Genomic DNA, 14,435 nt, shown 5'->3' on the forward strand with positions numbered 1-14,435 from the left:
CCTTTAATAAAACGTTTTTCAAGCGATATGGGCAGGTGGGCTTCATTACATTTATCTATGATTGGGAAGTTAAATGTTATTAAAATGAATTGTATTCCAAAATTCAACTACCTGCTACAGTCTCTCCCTATAGATGTCCCCCTCTCTTATTTCAAGCAATTTGATAGCGTAGCGAAGTCCTTCATTTGGAATGGTAAACGTCCCAGATTACATTTCAGTAAGTTGCATAGACCGATTGACAATGGTGGAGTAGGCCTATCCAAGATTTTTTTTTATTATTACGCGTTCGATCTCAGACATTTGGCTCATTGGACGCTTCCACCTGAGAGAGTCCCTCCCTGGTTTTGTACTGAACAGGAAGTTCTTGCCCCTATTTCGCCATTGCCAAAGCCTTTCTATAAAACTAATCGGAGAAGTTAAGTTACACCCCGTTATCTCGCATTTGCACTCAGTATGGACAAAAGTGTCCAGAGTGTTTAATTCAGACATTAATTAAATATTGCCTCAAGCATATGGCTGAACCTAAAATTATGTATTAATAGGTCCCCTTTCTGCTGGTCAGAGTGGATTGTGAGGGAGGTTGCTACACTTGGTGACCTATATGAGAGTGGAGTGTTGAGATCCTTTGAAAATTTGGTTCAACATTTTGGGATTCCCAGATCTCAGTTCTTTAGGTATTTACAGCTGCGCCACCTGCTCTGTACTATTTTGGGAGTAGCATACACCCCCCAAAAGCGGCAAATACTCTGGAAGTGGGGAAGGTCATGAGGCATCAGTGTATTACTTCCTGCTATTTCAGAGTCTGGGGGAAGGAGCTTTAACTTCTATCAAGAGATTATGGGAGAAAGATTTAAATTTGGTATTGGAGGAGGGAGTGTGGGCTAGGATTCTAAAAAAACACCAGGTCTGCATCTAGAGATGCAAGGGTGCACCTTATGCAATTCAAGATTTTACATCGATTCCATTGGACCCCTCTTGATTGTATAGGCTTGGTCTTAAAGACACACCCACCTGCTAGCGATGCCAATCAGAAGATGGAGACACAACCCATGTTTTTTGGTGGTGTGTTAAGATCCAAGAATTTTGGTTGAAGGTTCAGAATTTTAAGTGTGATGTATTGGGCACTCAAATTTCATTGTTCCCCAGACTCTGTATTTTAGGCGATGGGGCGGTCATCAATATAGGGAATAAACACATAAAAAATTGGGTCCTAACCAGTGTCATGATTGCCAGACAAGTTGTTTTAAGGGGATGGAAGTCAGCTGGAGCACCCCCATTTCAGGAGTGGTGCTCAGAGATGGGGAGGATTGCGGCTTTCGAAGAAGGGTCATCTAGAAGACTGGGGAATTTGGATTAGTTTGTTGGAAAATGGGGCAAATATTTGGCATTCTTTGAGTGCTCTCAGGGTGGGGCAATGGAAAGAGAGGTGTAGTTATTAATGTGTGTGATTATAACATTTTTATTTATTTATTTATTTATTTGTGTATGTGCTAATGTGTGACCACAAGGGTGTTTGTTGAGGGTCGAGGTGGGGTTGGGGATTGGCAGGGGGAGGGGTGGTAGTGGGGGTTAAATGTTGATTCTGTGTATATATGTTTAGCTTTTCTTTGTTTGATGTGCGAATCAATAAAAAAATGTTAATCACAAAAATAAATAGGTTTTAATCCAAGCATTGCACTATTTATATATGCTTTAAAAATGTAAAATTATTTCAGAAATGAATACATTCTCCTTGCACATGCCATATCATTCAGCTGTAGCGACATTTTTAAAGTGGGGTAGGGAAACTGTTCCTAGACCAGCAGATAAGCCGGGCATTATCCCTGAGTGACAATGGGATATCTCTTTCAATCCCTACAGGATCACACAGGCCAAAACACAAACAGAAATTCTGGCCCAGAACGGACATTTCAAAGTAGAATATACTGGCTGTAGCATTGTTTTTGGAGAAGCCAGTATTACAACTTCGCATGTTTCCTAATGCACGAAAAACTTAAACCAAAAATATTTCTAAATTCAAATAACATTTCAAACTAAATAAAAAATATAATTAAAATAAGGAATTGGTTAAAAAAAATAAAAATAAAAAATAGTATATCTCCAACTTTTTATATAGGCTAAACACAATAATAATAATACTAAAAAATAATCCATGACCTCTCATACATTTTTGTTTCATAAAACGGCTACAACAGTGATTGTCAGGGACATAATTTGATGTTCCACAATATTTTCACAGTTTGGACATGAACTTTTTATCCACCTGTGGAATCTTCATACTGCAAATGCAGGATCTGAGTTTAGACTTTGTGCTAAGAATAGAGGTGCCACTGAAACGTCTTAGTAACATCTTAGTGCAATTACTTATTTCTCAGGAAAATAGCAAATTGTGCTTTATGCCACTTCATTAACATACAGTACACCCACACTTTGCGTGCATACATCCAGAGACAGCACAATCACTTCCACTCATGCCCACTTGTGCTCACATAAATGATATAAGGTGTTGCGCATGGTCGTTGCGCTGCACCTAGCATGGTCACAAAAAAGAGCCCAAAGTTTTAAATAGCTCAGAGAAGTTTATTATGTGTTTATACTTTACAACACTGTGATGAGAACTCTGAGGAACAACTTAAGTCCCTGAAGTCTTCTGTTTCTAATGTTGTAATGTCACAGCATCAGGGGTGGCATTAAACATTAATGTTATACCATATTCATATAAAAAATTGTCAACACATCAGTCAGGCATTCACATATCTTTGCGAAAACTTACATTCTGATGGCTTAATGGGTCTGAGGGTTTAAAAAAATACACACTGAAACTTAAGAGGAAAACATCTTTGTCCTGATGTGCGTGGGGTCACACACAATTTTCAAGCCACTAAAAAAGGCTTAAATATGTTTGATCACTGATTCTACTCACTGCAGAGCTTGTCTGCAACCTTTTAACAAAACCAGCTGGATCATTTCAAGTTTTATAACAAAAAACAAGGGCCTAGCCACCATGTGAGGGGTATGCGTCAGATTAGCGGTCATTCAATATGGGTTTTCCAAAGACAGATTCTTAAACTTTTACATATGGTCTCCTTCAATATTGAATGTTTAGTTACATCCTTGCTAAAACAGTCTGATCTTGTTGAATGACTGGTAGATCTAATTCTTGTTACATAAAAAGTTGTAAAAATATGAGAACAATTTGTTCTTTGAAGTATACAGTAAATGAGAACCAACAACATCAACTTAACTTTACAATGGGCAAGAGTTAGCTTACAAATGCCATTATATCAACAACAGAACTCTATTACATTGATGGAGTTTAGCAGATTACTGCAGGTTAGAACATCTGAGTACTGTGGAATGGCCTGAAAGGGAATGGAAGTACATGCAGAACAGAGTGGATTTTTTGCACTGGAGATTCAAACTCCCAGAATGGGAAGCAGAGAAAGACTTCTGTTGTGAATTCGGGGCGTTTTTGTGTGGGGAGAGAGATAGGGGGAGAAAAAAAGAGGAAATTGTGCTGAGAGGTACTTCCTATTCAGACTGTTTGCAATGCAGCATTGCAGCACCTTCTGTGCCCAGGGACCCAGGGCCAGAGCTCCTCCCTGCCTAAACGGCCTATTATCTTACTTTGTCTTTCTCACTTTCTCTCTTTTTGCCTCTGCTTTAAGCAGGGTGGAAAAAGTTCAAACTCAGATTCATATTACTATGCTATAATTCTATTGTTCCTCATAAATACAGTAACTTTCCTCAGTGTTCTGTGTGTCTTTAGGCATGGATTTGTTTCTGTGCAAAAGAAAAGGGAACCAACAACTGAATGGCAATTAAATGCATCCAGCATCATGGGTCAAATGTGTGACCAATCAGCTGACTCCATTGTGTCTCATTCTGCATAAAATTGAAAAATGCTGCAGTCCTGTTGATTAATTAACCCTTTAAAGTTTTAATTATTATTTTGTATGTGTAATGCATGTAAGAAATGTCTTTTTAAGAAAACGCAGACTTTATGGTGTTTTTGTTATAGTGTTTTAGGTTTTGTTTTGCTAGTGTTTTAAATTTGTTATGATCTGGCAAGTGATTTATAGGCTGTTTTTGGAAGATAAAAGTCTTACAAAAAATAATTGCCATGCTCTGGTCTCTTTTAGTCATTTGTGTATGTGTGTGTGTGTGTGTGTGTGTGTGTGTGTGTGTTTGTGCCTACAAATCTTGTGTTTCATTCTATCAGTAGATCCCTTTTCAAAGCCATGTTCCATTTTCATGACTCTTGGAAAAGACAGGACAGGCCTGATAAGATCAATTTAATAATCCACATTATGTAAACAGTTTCTTTTGAGACTTTTGTCTGTGTACTGTACGCTGTGTGGGAGAACAGTCTGATGGCACAAGCGGAGTGAAAATCTGAGATCTATTTGTCTGTGTTTTGGTAAAATTCCTTAATCCTCAATTCAGATGCTCATCTCTCTAACATCATAATGGAACATTCCATCTCTTGCGGGTTCTTGGGATCATACTTATGTAACCTGTTATCAGATACTTACTTTTATTGAATAACACAGATTCTGAAGGTAGAACAATGGCAATAAAACACATATTAAATCAGAATCTGAAGCTTATGCAACCTCTGCATACCGTCATTTTAATTAAAGATAATCAGCTGTTGTTGTTTTTTCTGAACGAAATCCATTGAGTTGCTTATCAGCGAATAGAAATGACCATGGAGAGGGAGATGGCAGCATCAACATATAACAAAACAGGCGGCAGTATAAATCGAAGTTTCCTGAGACTTGAGAATCTGAGGGAAGCCCAATGTCACACTAAACCAGTTGTAGAACCCACACATTAAACACCCACATTTTAGTGTATGGAAGCACACTGTTGGAACTAATGTCAACAACCAAATTGACATCCAATATGTCAGCTCATGTGTTTTGACAGCATGCATTTTTACTCTTCTCTGGATGAAATATCACTCTCTGGGTTTAGAATGAAACCAAATAAGACAGACAGACTTAAGTATTTTATGGCAAAATAAGCATTTTGAATCAGCCGTCTGGTGTTTCCGGAGGAAATCTTTTCAAAGATCGTGCAATATACACTATGGACAAACTAATTTTATCAAATTATTAGCTCTTGTCACGCAATATGCAAATCTTGGCTTGAACTGATTGAAAAACACTGCAAATATACAATTCAACTGTAAAATTACACTAAAGATAACAAGGTCAAAAGATTTGTTCATTAAATGCATGAAAAATATCAGGTTAAAGACATTGTGATAGAGATTTGTGCTTGTCACCAACTGGGAACTTGTTAGTTTATGAACACAGATGAAATCAAATCATCCTAGTTTGTACTTCTCTCTTGGTCCTTGTATGATGTATTTTAGCCCAAAAAGCTCACCATTGTTTAAAACCACACAACACCCTAAATTAAATTCCTGGGTTCTTTATCGCTTGATCCTTCCAATGGTGAAATATACGAGTCCTGTCTAATTTACAAACACAGCAGCGTGAAGCAGAAGCCTGCATAAAACCTGATTCTTTCCAGATTTCGCACCAGCGGAACAGTACCAAAGAACACGTAAATTATCCTCTGTTTTCAATGACTATCATTTCCAAAGTGTGTCCAGAATGTCAAAAATCTTTCCTCCCTGATAACAGTTTAAAAACATATAGCCTACTTGGTTCATAAGAGAAAAATAAAAGCACAAACCTGTGAAATGGGGGCCTGGGGGGCACAAGATTACGATGGGGATTTTGCTTCATCAGTGAGTTGATTCTTTTGAATCCATTCACAAAAAGATTCATTAAGTCACCATTTCGGCAGATTATCTTTATGCCAGTAGGTGAGAAGGTGGCGACAAATGAGACTTGTTATGAGTGAGTCAGTGAATGATGCAACTGATTCTTTTAACACAGAGGCATTCAAGACCGAAGCAACTGAAGTGAACGAGAACAATTAGTCCACTTAAAAGATTTATTCAAAAACACAGATTGGTTTGCTCAAGTAAAGTGAAAAAGATTTGACAAAAATACATTATTCACAGCAGCGCCATCTTTGATTTTTTTGACAGGAATGACATCGAGGCAGTGAGAAATGCCCAGTCTCTTCAATGGATTGTAGTTATTTAAAGTGTTTTTAGATTGTTCCATCGACGAAACATTGAAAAATATCTTTCCAAGAAATTTCAGCGGACAGAAAATTTCAGACAACATCAGTTGAGTAAAATTTTATGTGATCAAGGAGCTTTTTTATAGGTTTATACAGTGCATTTCATTGAAGAGATGGTAATTTTTCCCTCACAGCCTCGTTTTCATTCCCGTCAAAATCAAAGATGGCGCTACTGTCTATGACAAACAGTAAACATAAAATACGGATTCACATGCATCATGCCAAGTAACGGATATTCTGCCATTTTCTGAGGTGCTTGCAAATGACAGTTTAAAACCTGTTAAATAAGACAAACCAAAGAGTCGACGTTCAGAGATAAACCTGACTTCCGCCGTAAGTTTTGACAAACCAAAAACTAACATTGGCCAGCCAAACCAAAGAGCAGCACTTTCCACACTCAAATGCAAGTACCACTAATTTTGTATTGACACTGGAGGATGATTTACGACTCCTGTCGTTTAATGAACCACAGATTGGCGGCGATGTGCTCTCAGAAACAGGCTCAACCGTCACAATACAGTAAGATATTTTATGAACAGGTAAGTATTCTGTTTACATTTATGCATTTTGCACTTTTATCCAAAGCGCCTTATAATGCATTCAAAGAATACATTTTATCAGTTTGTTATGATTACATTTACAAGATTTAAAGCTGATTATAAGTTGCCTCTCATAGAGAGGTTTCGAATGTTGCCTAGTTTGCAAGTGGATAAACACATTTGACGGTGAGTGATTGAATGCGCATAAATCCACAAACTTCTCTGTCCATTCTATCCACTGTGCTCTCATCTCAGAGAGAGGGTACCAAATCTTGCGCAAGCCTCTGCCTCTCTGCACAAGTCTCTGAAAGTGCTTAATGTTCCTCCTTCCTGTGAGTTTGGGTCGGGATTTGGACGTGAAGAAGTTACGGGAGGGGAGGGCGCGAGACATCAATGCTAGAGCATTGGGAGGCTACCGGCATTATAAGTCAAGATTCGTGTAATTCAGCCCCTTCAGCAGGTCCAGCTTTATATCCGAATATGACTGACACATTCGGACTGTAGCGTATATAGAGCTTCAGTCCAGTAGTTCTCGGCCCATTGAACTGAAAGCCGTGTGGATTTTATAAGCACTGTGGATTTTAGTCTTTGGGCATCTTAAAGACCTTTTTTTTCTCTCTCTCTCTCTCTCAGCATTTTTGTCAGCATAGAGGACATAGAATTTTTGCGTTGGATTGCACATTACAACAGGTAAAAGTCATTTTTTGGATATTGCAAATGTTTTGAGGCATTTAAATAATAATAATAATAATAATAATAATAATAATAATAATAATAACAGTTTCCTTTGCCTCCTAGACTTAAAGGAATATTCCAGGTTCAAGTTAGGCTCAATCGACAGCTTTTGTGCCAAAATCTGTTACAGTAAGGCACTTACAATGGAAGAATATATATATATATATATATATATATATATATATATATATATATATAAATTTATTTTGTGGTATTCAACATTATGCCACAAATTGAACCCAAAATATCCCTTTAAATAATTGTAGTATTTCCCTCCATGAGAATGATTGTTACTTGTTTACCTACCAAAACATGTTTGACAGACTGTGGCTTCACAGTTGAACTTTTTGTTTAAACTTTTTTATTTAAAAAACCTGTTGCCAGCTGCAGCAAAAGTTACCGGGTTGTCAATTTGAAAATACTGCATTTTAGAGTTGAGAAAGAAGATGACTTTTGGGAGGCCAAATTACACAGAAATCTGTCAATGTTGAACATCATGTTTTCATACAGGGATAATTAATAATTCAAAGTTTGTTTTTTATATATATACTTGTGTGTTTTTGAAGTTATGATACTCAGGAGAAGTCTCTGCTTGCTGCCCTTGGTGTTACTATGCATCAGAGCACTACCTGAAGGTAAAAGATGTACACCTGTTACTAAATTGTTAATAATAATTTAAAGTACTGCACATTTTTCTGTTGTCACTGTTCTTTACCCATTTCTTCTTAAATTCTGATTACTAAATCTGTTATGTACATTTTGAAGATTGCCACTTTACCCATTATTATCTGTGCCTCCAAGAATAACATCTGTGTTTGATTTATTAATTGAGAGCGGTACTCAGTGCAAAGTTCAAAAACTGCTTGTGAATGATCTGGACCTGTGATGGTGCAACATTTTCCTGAAAAGCTTTATTGGATTTACATAATCATCTTATAAATTGTATTGCTTAATTTCACATAGTCATCTGTACTTTATTGAATCCCAATGCATCTGTACTTTCCTGAAATGCAATGTTCTGTTGACCCATTCAAAGATGACGGTGTTGAAGATGAATCTACTTTCGACCTATTCAAAATCAGCGGCATTAGCAGAAAGACAATTGGTGCAAAGCTTTTTAAGGGCCATGACTGGGACTCACCGGCGTACCGTTTCATCCGTTTTGACCACATCCCTTCTGTGAACACCCCAGCCCTTCATCAGATCCTCAAGCAGATCCAGAACAATGAGGGTTTCGTGTTTGTGGCCACCATGCGGCAGGACAAGGGCTCCAAGGGCACCCTGATTGGCTTGGCGAGTCCCAGTGGGAGCCGTCAGTTTGAGATTGTGTCAAATGGGCACACCAATACGCTGGATCTGGCCTACTTGGTGAAGGGGTCTCAGAATGTGGTGTCCTTTGAGGATGTGGACTTATCTGATTCGCAGTGGAAGAACATCACGCTGTACATTCATGGAGAGAATGCTCACCTCTATGTGGGCTGTAGCCTCATTGACAGTGTGATCCTGGACGAACCTTTCTATGAGCACCTGCGGCCAGAGGGACGTCAGATGTATGTGGCTAAAGGATCTATCAGGGAAAACCACTTCAGGGTAGGAGAAGTTCTTCTCCATCAAGTCTGTGCTTTTTACAATAATTCTGCATAATGATTTTCTGCTGGGCTGTAAATTAGAGATTGAAAAAACCTTGTTGCGTATCTAAAAGAGAAAGTCCATTCTGTATTATAAACTTTGTTTTTCCATATTTCAACTTACATAGAGTATATAAGGTTAAAACTACACTGAAAAAAAAAATCCTACACTGTAAAAAGTCCTTACCTGCAGTTGTTACCTTAAGAAACTATTTCTACCTGATTTAAGCCTTAAAATTTGTTTTGTTGGTGTAACCTGTATTCGGGTTGATTCACTGATGCTTGAAAAATGTTACCACATGAAGTACATTTTTAGGTTACCATTTTTTCAGTGTAAACAGTGTGGCTCATGTGGTAACTTTAGGTCAGTGACTGCAATCCTTTCTGACACTGAGCCCTCCTCTACCCCTCCCCACAAGATTTGAAGCAATATTCAAAACAAGGAGTGTCCTAAATATTACAATTTATTTGATGATTCTAGGTTTTTCAGGATTTTAGCTCATTTAAGCATTTCAATGAATTATCGCATTTTAATATAACTAATTTAAAATAATTTAGTCATCTTGAGGCCCACTTGGAAGTTTGCTGAGGCCCCCTTGTGGGCCCCTGGCCCCTGGTTGAGATACACTGCAATTTGCTTATACCAATAAAACAACTTTTTAAGGGTTAGATCTGGTAGAAATATCTCCTTAAGGTAACAATTGTAAGTTACCACTTTTAACAGCAAATGCAGTCATACAAATGTACAATGGAAGCTAATCATGGCCAAAATTAATAGGTTAACTTATTTATTGCATTCATTTAAGTAGAAGTCATCATGCTCCCTAAGGACTTTTAAATCTGATAGAACCATGACCAGATTACTACTGATTCAGCCTTGATATGCTATGGTGTTTTTAATCTGAATGAAGAAAATGATCATGAATATAGTAAGTTTGGCCTTGCAATTGACTGTTGAAGTTATAATCTCTATGTAATCTCACAGGGTTTACTACAGAATGTACAGTTCCTTTTTGACACCCCAATAGAGATTATCCTGAGACAAAAAGGTTGTGAGATCGCCAGACCTGGTAAGAATTCATTAATATCTCCTATGATATGTTTAGCATGGGAAAACCACAGATGTTTTGTGGAAGAGCTCAAGAAAGTTTACCTTCAGTGTCTACTTTCATGAACTCTGACTTGTTTTTGCATAAGAGTAGTGTTTCAGGGATCAGATTATGCTCTCATAATGCCTAGACTTTTGAACACCCCAGGTTGCAAAAGCTCTATAGGATTCACTCTCTGCAGTTCATGATCAAATTTGTTTTAAGAGGGTTGGTATGTTTTCCGTTGGATTCCGTTTTCATTTGCTGCTCTTTTGGCTTTCACCTAAGTGGGTCATGGAATCTGCAGATCAGGGCTGTGGAAATTTCTGACCATATTACATCATGTTTACTGGAAATGCTTGTGTTAGTTTGGTAGTATAAGGGTCAAGCAATGTGCACATGCCATAAAGAGGATAGGTTGTCATGCTAACATACATATATGTCATGGTGTTAAGGAAGGTGGAAAAAATGGTAGAAGTACACTACCATTCAAAAGTTTGGGGTCACTTGCCTGAAATGTTTCTCATGATCTTAAAAATGTTTTGATCTGAAGGCGTATGCTTAAATGTTTGAAATTAGTTTTGTAGACAAAAATATAATTGTGCAACCATTTTAATTTATTTAATTACAAAACTAAAATTTTATAAAAATAAAAAACAATCATTTTTGAAATGAATGACTTCGAATAATTAAGAAAAGCAGCCACTAAGTGCCCAGCATATTGATGGAAACTCCTTCAATACTGTTTAAAAAGCATCCCAGGGTGATACCTCAAGAAGTTCATTGAGAAAATGCCAAGAGTACATTTCTGCAAATTCTAGACAAAGTGTGGCCACTTTGAAGATGCTAAAATATAACATAGTTTTGATTTAATTTGGATTTTTTTTAGTCACAACATAATTCCCATATTTTCATTTCTATTATTCCATAGTTGTGATGACTTTACTATTATTCTAAAATGTGAAGAAAAAAAAAATTAAAATAAAGAATGAGTAAGTGACCCTAAACTTTTGAACGGTAGTGTACATACTCACATTATTTAATACACATACAATGGGTGCGATTATGATTGGTTGGTGGGGCTGACCTGTTCCCATGGTTCTGCCCATTGGTTTCCTGGTTGCGGTGCTGATATAGTCTGTTTGATCAGTGAATAATCTCATCCCTAAAGCTGATTTCATTTTGTGCTGAAATTAGTCATTTTAGAGTATGACAAAAAATTAAGCCTTGTATAAGCTGTGCGGGTGTAGCTAAGCATGGCTGTTCCTTTTTATAATAGCTGAAAAAGTATGCAAAGGATATGTGCAGTCAAAAAAGGCTTCCATTTCCCTCTGGAAAATAAATGCATGCCAACACGGATGCATGCCAAAAGTTAGGATGCCAGTGCATTGGTCCCAATAAACTCACGAGTGCCCCAGTTTAAGAGTGCCACGTATTATTAAATAAAAGCTCATCTGAACTGCACAAAAGCCTGCCTAGAAAGTCATTGAAACAGACAAGCATGCACACACACTTATTTTCCCAGCAATGACTGAAACCCTCCTGAGATTTGAACGAGTTCAGCAGTCTCTTTAAAAATGGCGAAGTCTGCATGAACCTCAGAGGGACCTCTGGAGGTAACAACATGGCTTCCTTGATTTAGTGTCTCCTGCCTTCCATTAATCTGTGGAAAATTTACACAAATGACCCCAAAATGGCTGCAGATATCTAATGGGAGTTTTGGCATAATATACAGCATTCCTCTGCTGTTGCGTATCCCCAACACCCCCCTTTTTTTTTTTTTTTTTATTGAAGACATGCCTTCAAAAATCACTGTCTTCATTTAATGTTACTTCTGAGTAGCTTCTGCACATTTATTACACGTAAGTCAGAAGGGTGAGATATTGTGAAAGAATGATGTACTTTAGGGTGTGGAATATCCACCACAGATTTGTTGGGTTTTTTATATTTTTTTATAATCCATTATTTATAATCCATGTATCCTATATGCTGTTGTATTTTTATCATAAATGCTAACATGACCCCTCTAAAGCTGAACTTGTACCACCAGATTACAATTTAAAGTCTGTTTGCTAGCTGTTTATCTTTTTTAAATAGGCTCAGTTCTTAAAGGAATAATTCACCCAAAAATGAAAATGTTGTCATCATTAACTCAACGTCATGTAGTTCCAACCCCATATGACTTTCTTTTGTGGAATGCAAAGTAGTAATTTTTAAGGATGTCTCGTTTAATTTCAATACAATGGCAGTTGATATGGATTCACTTTGAAGCTTAAAAAAGTGTAATAAATGTAGCCCATACGACTCGTACGTCATATCCCAAGTCTTTAAGGCACACAACAGGTTTTGGTGAGAAACAGCCCAAAATAAAAGTTACTTAACAGTGAAATCACGACTTTTGCCATGGCTGTGCTTTGTACGTTTATGAGTGCGTGAGAGAAGCTTCTTCATTTCCCCAAGTGTAGTAATAAACACAATTAAACTACATTAAACTACCATTGACAATAACCCACTACTTTTTTTTCTCTCTCAGAGGAAGTCAGTGTGGTAAATGAGAGTACAGAGACCGTGTCTGTCAGTACGGCCATGACCAACTTCATTGGGCAGAAGGAGAAACTGGCATCGGATATGTGTGAGCGCTCCTGCGAGGAGCTCAGCACCATGTTCCATGAGCTCAAAGGTCTACGTATCGTCGTGGGCAATCTCATCGATGGCTTACAAAAAGTGGTAAAGTTGTTTATACTTAGTGATTTCTTTATCATCACATTCCCTGGTCAGTAAAGTGTTAGTTCGTCCTAAAATGAAATTTCTGTCATCATGTACTCACCCTCATGATGTTCCAAGCTCTTATGACTTTCTTTCTTCCATGGAACACAAAAGTAGTTGTTAGGCAGAATGTTAGAGACAGTCACTATTTACTTTCATTGAATGGAAAAAAGATGCAATGGAAGTGAATGGTGACTGAGACTAACATTCTGCCTAAAATCTCCTTTTGTGTACCACAGAAAAGCACAAAAGACATCTGGACTCTTTGAGACCCCAAACACAAATGTAACAATTTTCACGCAGGACAATTGAAGCAAGTTTTCAATGTTAAATTTTGTTCTAATCCCGGCTCGTAAGATAAGGAAAAGTCATGATGTATCAACCTGATATTTAAATGCTAAGTGTATCCTTCGAGCTATTAAAATGGCCTCAGACCTCAAACAGAACATGAAGTATTTTCCTTCATACTACATAGAACTTGGGCATGACATAGAGCAGCCCACATTTTGTGAGCAAAACATTATACAGTATATCCTACCTATATCGCCTTTCATTCACAAACAACGCTTAATGACAAAATAGATGCATATAATGTAATTAAAGCCTTGCTGTGTTGGCATGTGTGTATATTTTGTTGATCTGAAATTAAAATTTTATTTTATAAAGCCAACTGTTCATGGGTTGGTTGGCCAATCTGTCATTTTGAGAATTTTACTACAGATTAAATATTTGATCTTGCTGCTTCAGATTGAAAAAGTAAAGCTCTTGTAGTCTAAATAGAACCATTAAAGGAAAAAGAGGCAGTGGAAAACGTGAAGATGTGGGCCTGGGTTTTATGGCTTGTTTTAGAGGGAGATAGGAAGTGTGAATAGGAACAGAGTCGTGTCTGGCAGTGTTTAAACAGCCTCTTAATCCTCCACTGGGAGCTTCCCAGCGATGAGGGAGTCTGGGCATAATCTCTGGGAAATCTAGCCGCTGGATGCTGCAGGTCCCAGAGGCTCTTCCAGACCGTGTGGTGTTCTGTTTCACAGCCTTACACTCACAGCTACTACCTATGTATTGTGTTTTCACATATACAAACACATTAATTCATCAGAACACACTGACTCATGTTTTGCTTTTCCTTTCTGCTGTTGTATATATTTAGTGTGCTTCAATAGTTAATAATGAAGTAATGTTTCCATTTTTCTCCTTTTCCTCCTTTACACTTTTTCTCCACATTCTGTCTGTTTCTTCTTTCTCAACTCTACTCTTTTCCACAAATACAAATTGGAGAGTTAAGTGTAATTCTTTAGGTAATACTATAGTTTTTTGGGCTAAAGGTGTTGCCAAAGTTCTGATCATGTCTAGAATAGGGTTTTGCAGATACAATCATATATCAATATCTTGCAAATACTCTTTCACATGATATTGTATTGATACTTTAGATCTCTGTATCAATATTTTTATTAATTTGTTTGTTTGTTCATATCATGCCCAACAGTTCAATAATGAAGAAGCAGGTCGACAAA

The 14,435-nt window shown here is 37.3% G+C and overlaps 1 protein-coding gene across 2 annotated transcripts in view; it reads left to right on the forward strand.

Moving 5' to 3' along the window:
• Positions 1 to 7,103: 7,103 nt before the first annotated feature.
• Positions 7,104 to 14,435, forward strand: part of LOC127414157 (thrombospondin-2-like) — a 30,454-nt gene continuing 23,122 nt past the window's right edge. The window contains exons 1-6 of one of the 2 annotated variants that reach the window (XM_051651951.1): positions 7,104 to 7,397; positions 7,506 to 7,571; positions 8,009 to 8,077; positions 8,479 to 9,032; positions 10,056 to 10,140; positions 12,692 to 12,885. In XM_051651951.1, the coding sequence (XP_051507911.1) occupies positions 8,011 to 8,077; positions 8,479 to 9,032; positions 10,056 to 10,140; positions 12,692 to 12,885 (900 nt within the window). In that variant the 5' untranslated portion in view covers positions 7,104 to 7,397; positions 7,506 to 7,571; positions 8,009 to 8,010. The remainder of the gene's footprint in view (positions 7,398 to 7,505; positions 7,572 to 8,008; positions 8,078 to 8,478; positions 9,033 to 10,055; positions 10,141 to 12,691; positions 12,886 to 14,435) is intronic. The other variant, XM_051651950.1, reaches the window with a different exon arrangement.

Source organism: Myxocyprinus asiaticus, chromosome 23 (assembly GCF_019703515.2).
Source record: "Myxocyprinus asiaticus isolate MX2 ecotype Aquarium Trade chromosome 23, UBuf_Myxa_2, whole genome shotgun sequence".
NCBI classification, from domain to species: Eukaryota; Metazoa; Chordata; class Actinopteri; order Cypriniformes; family Catostomidae; genus Myxocyprinus; species Myxocyprinus asiaticus.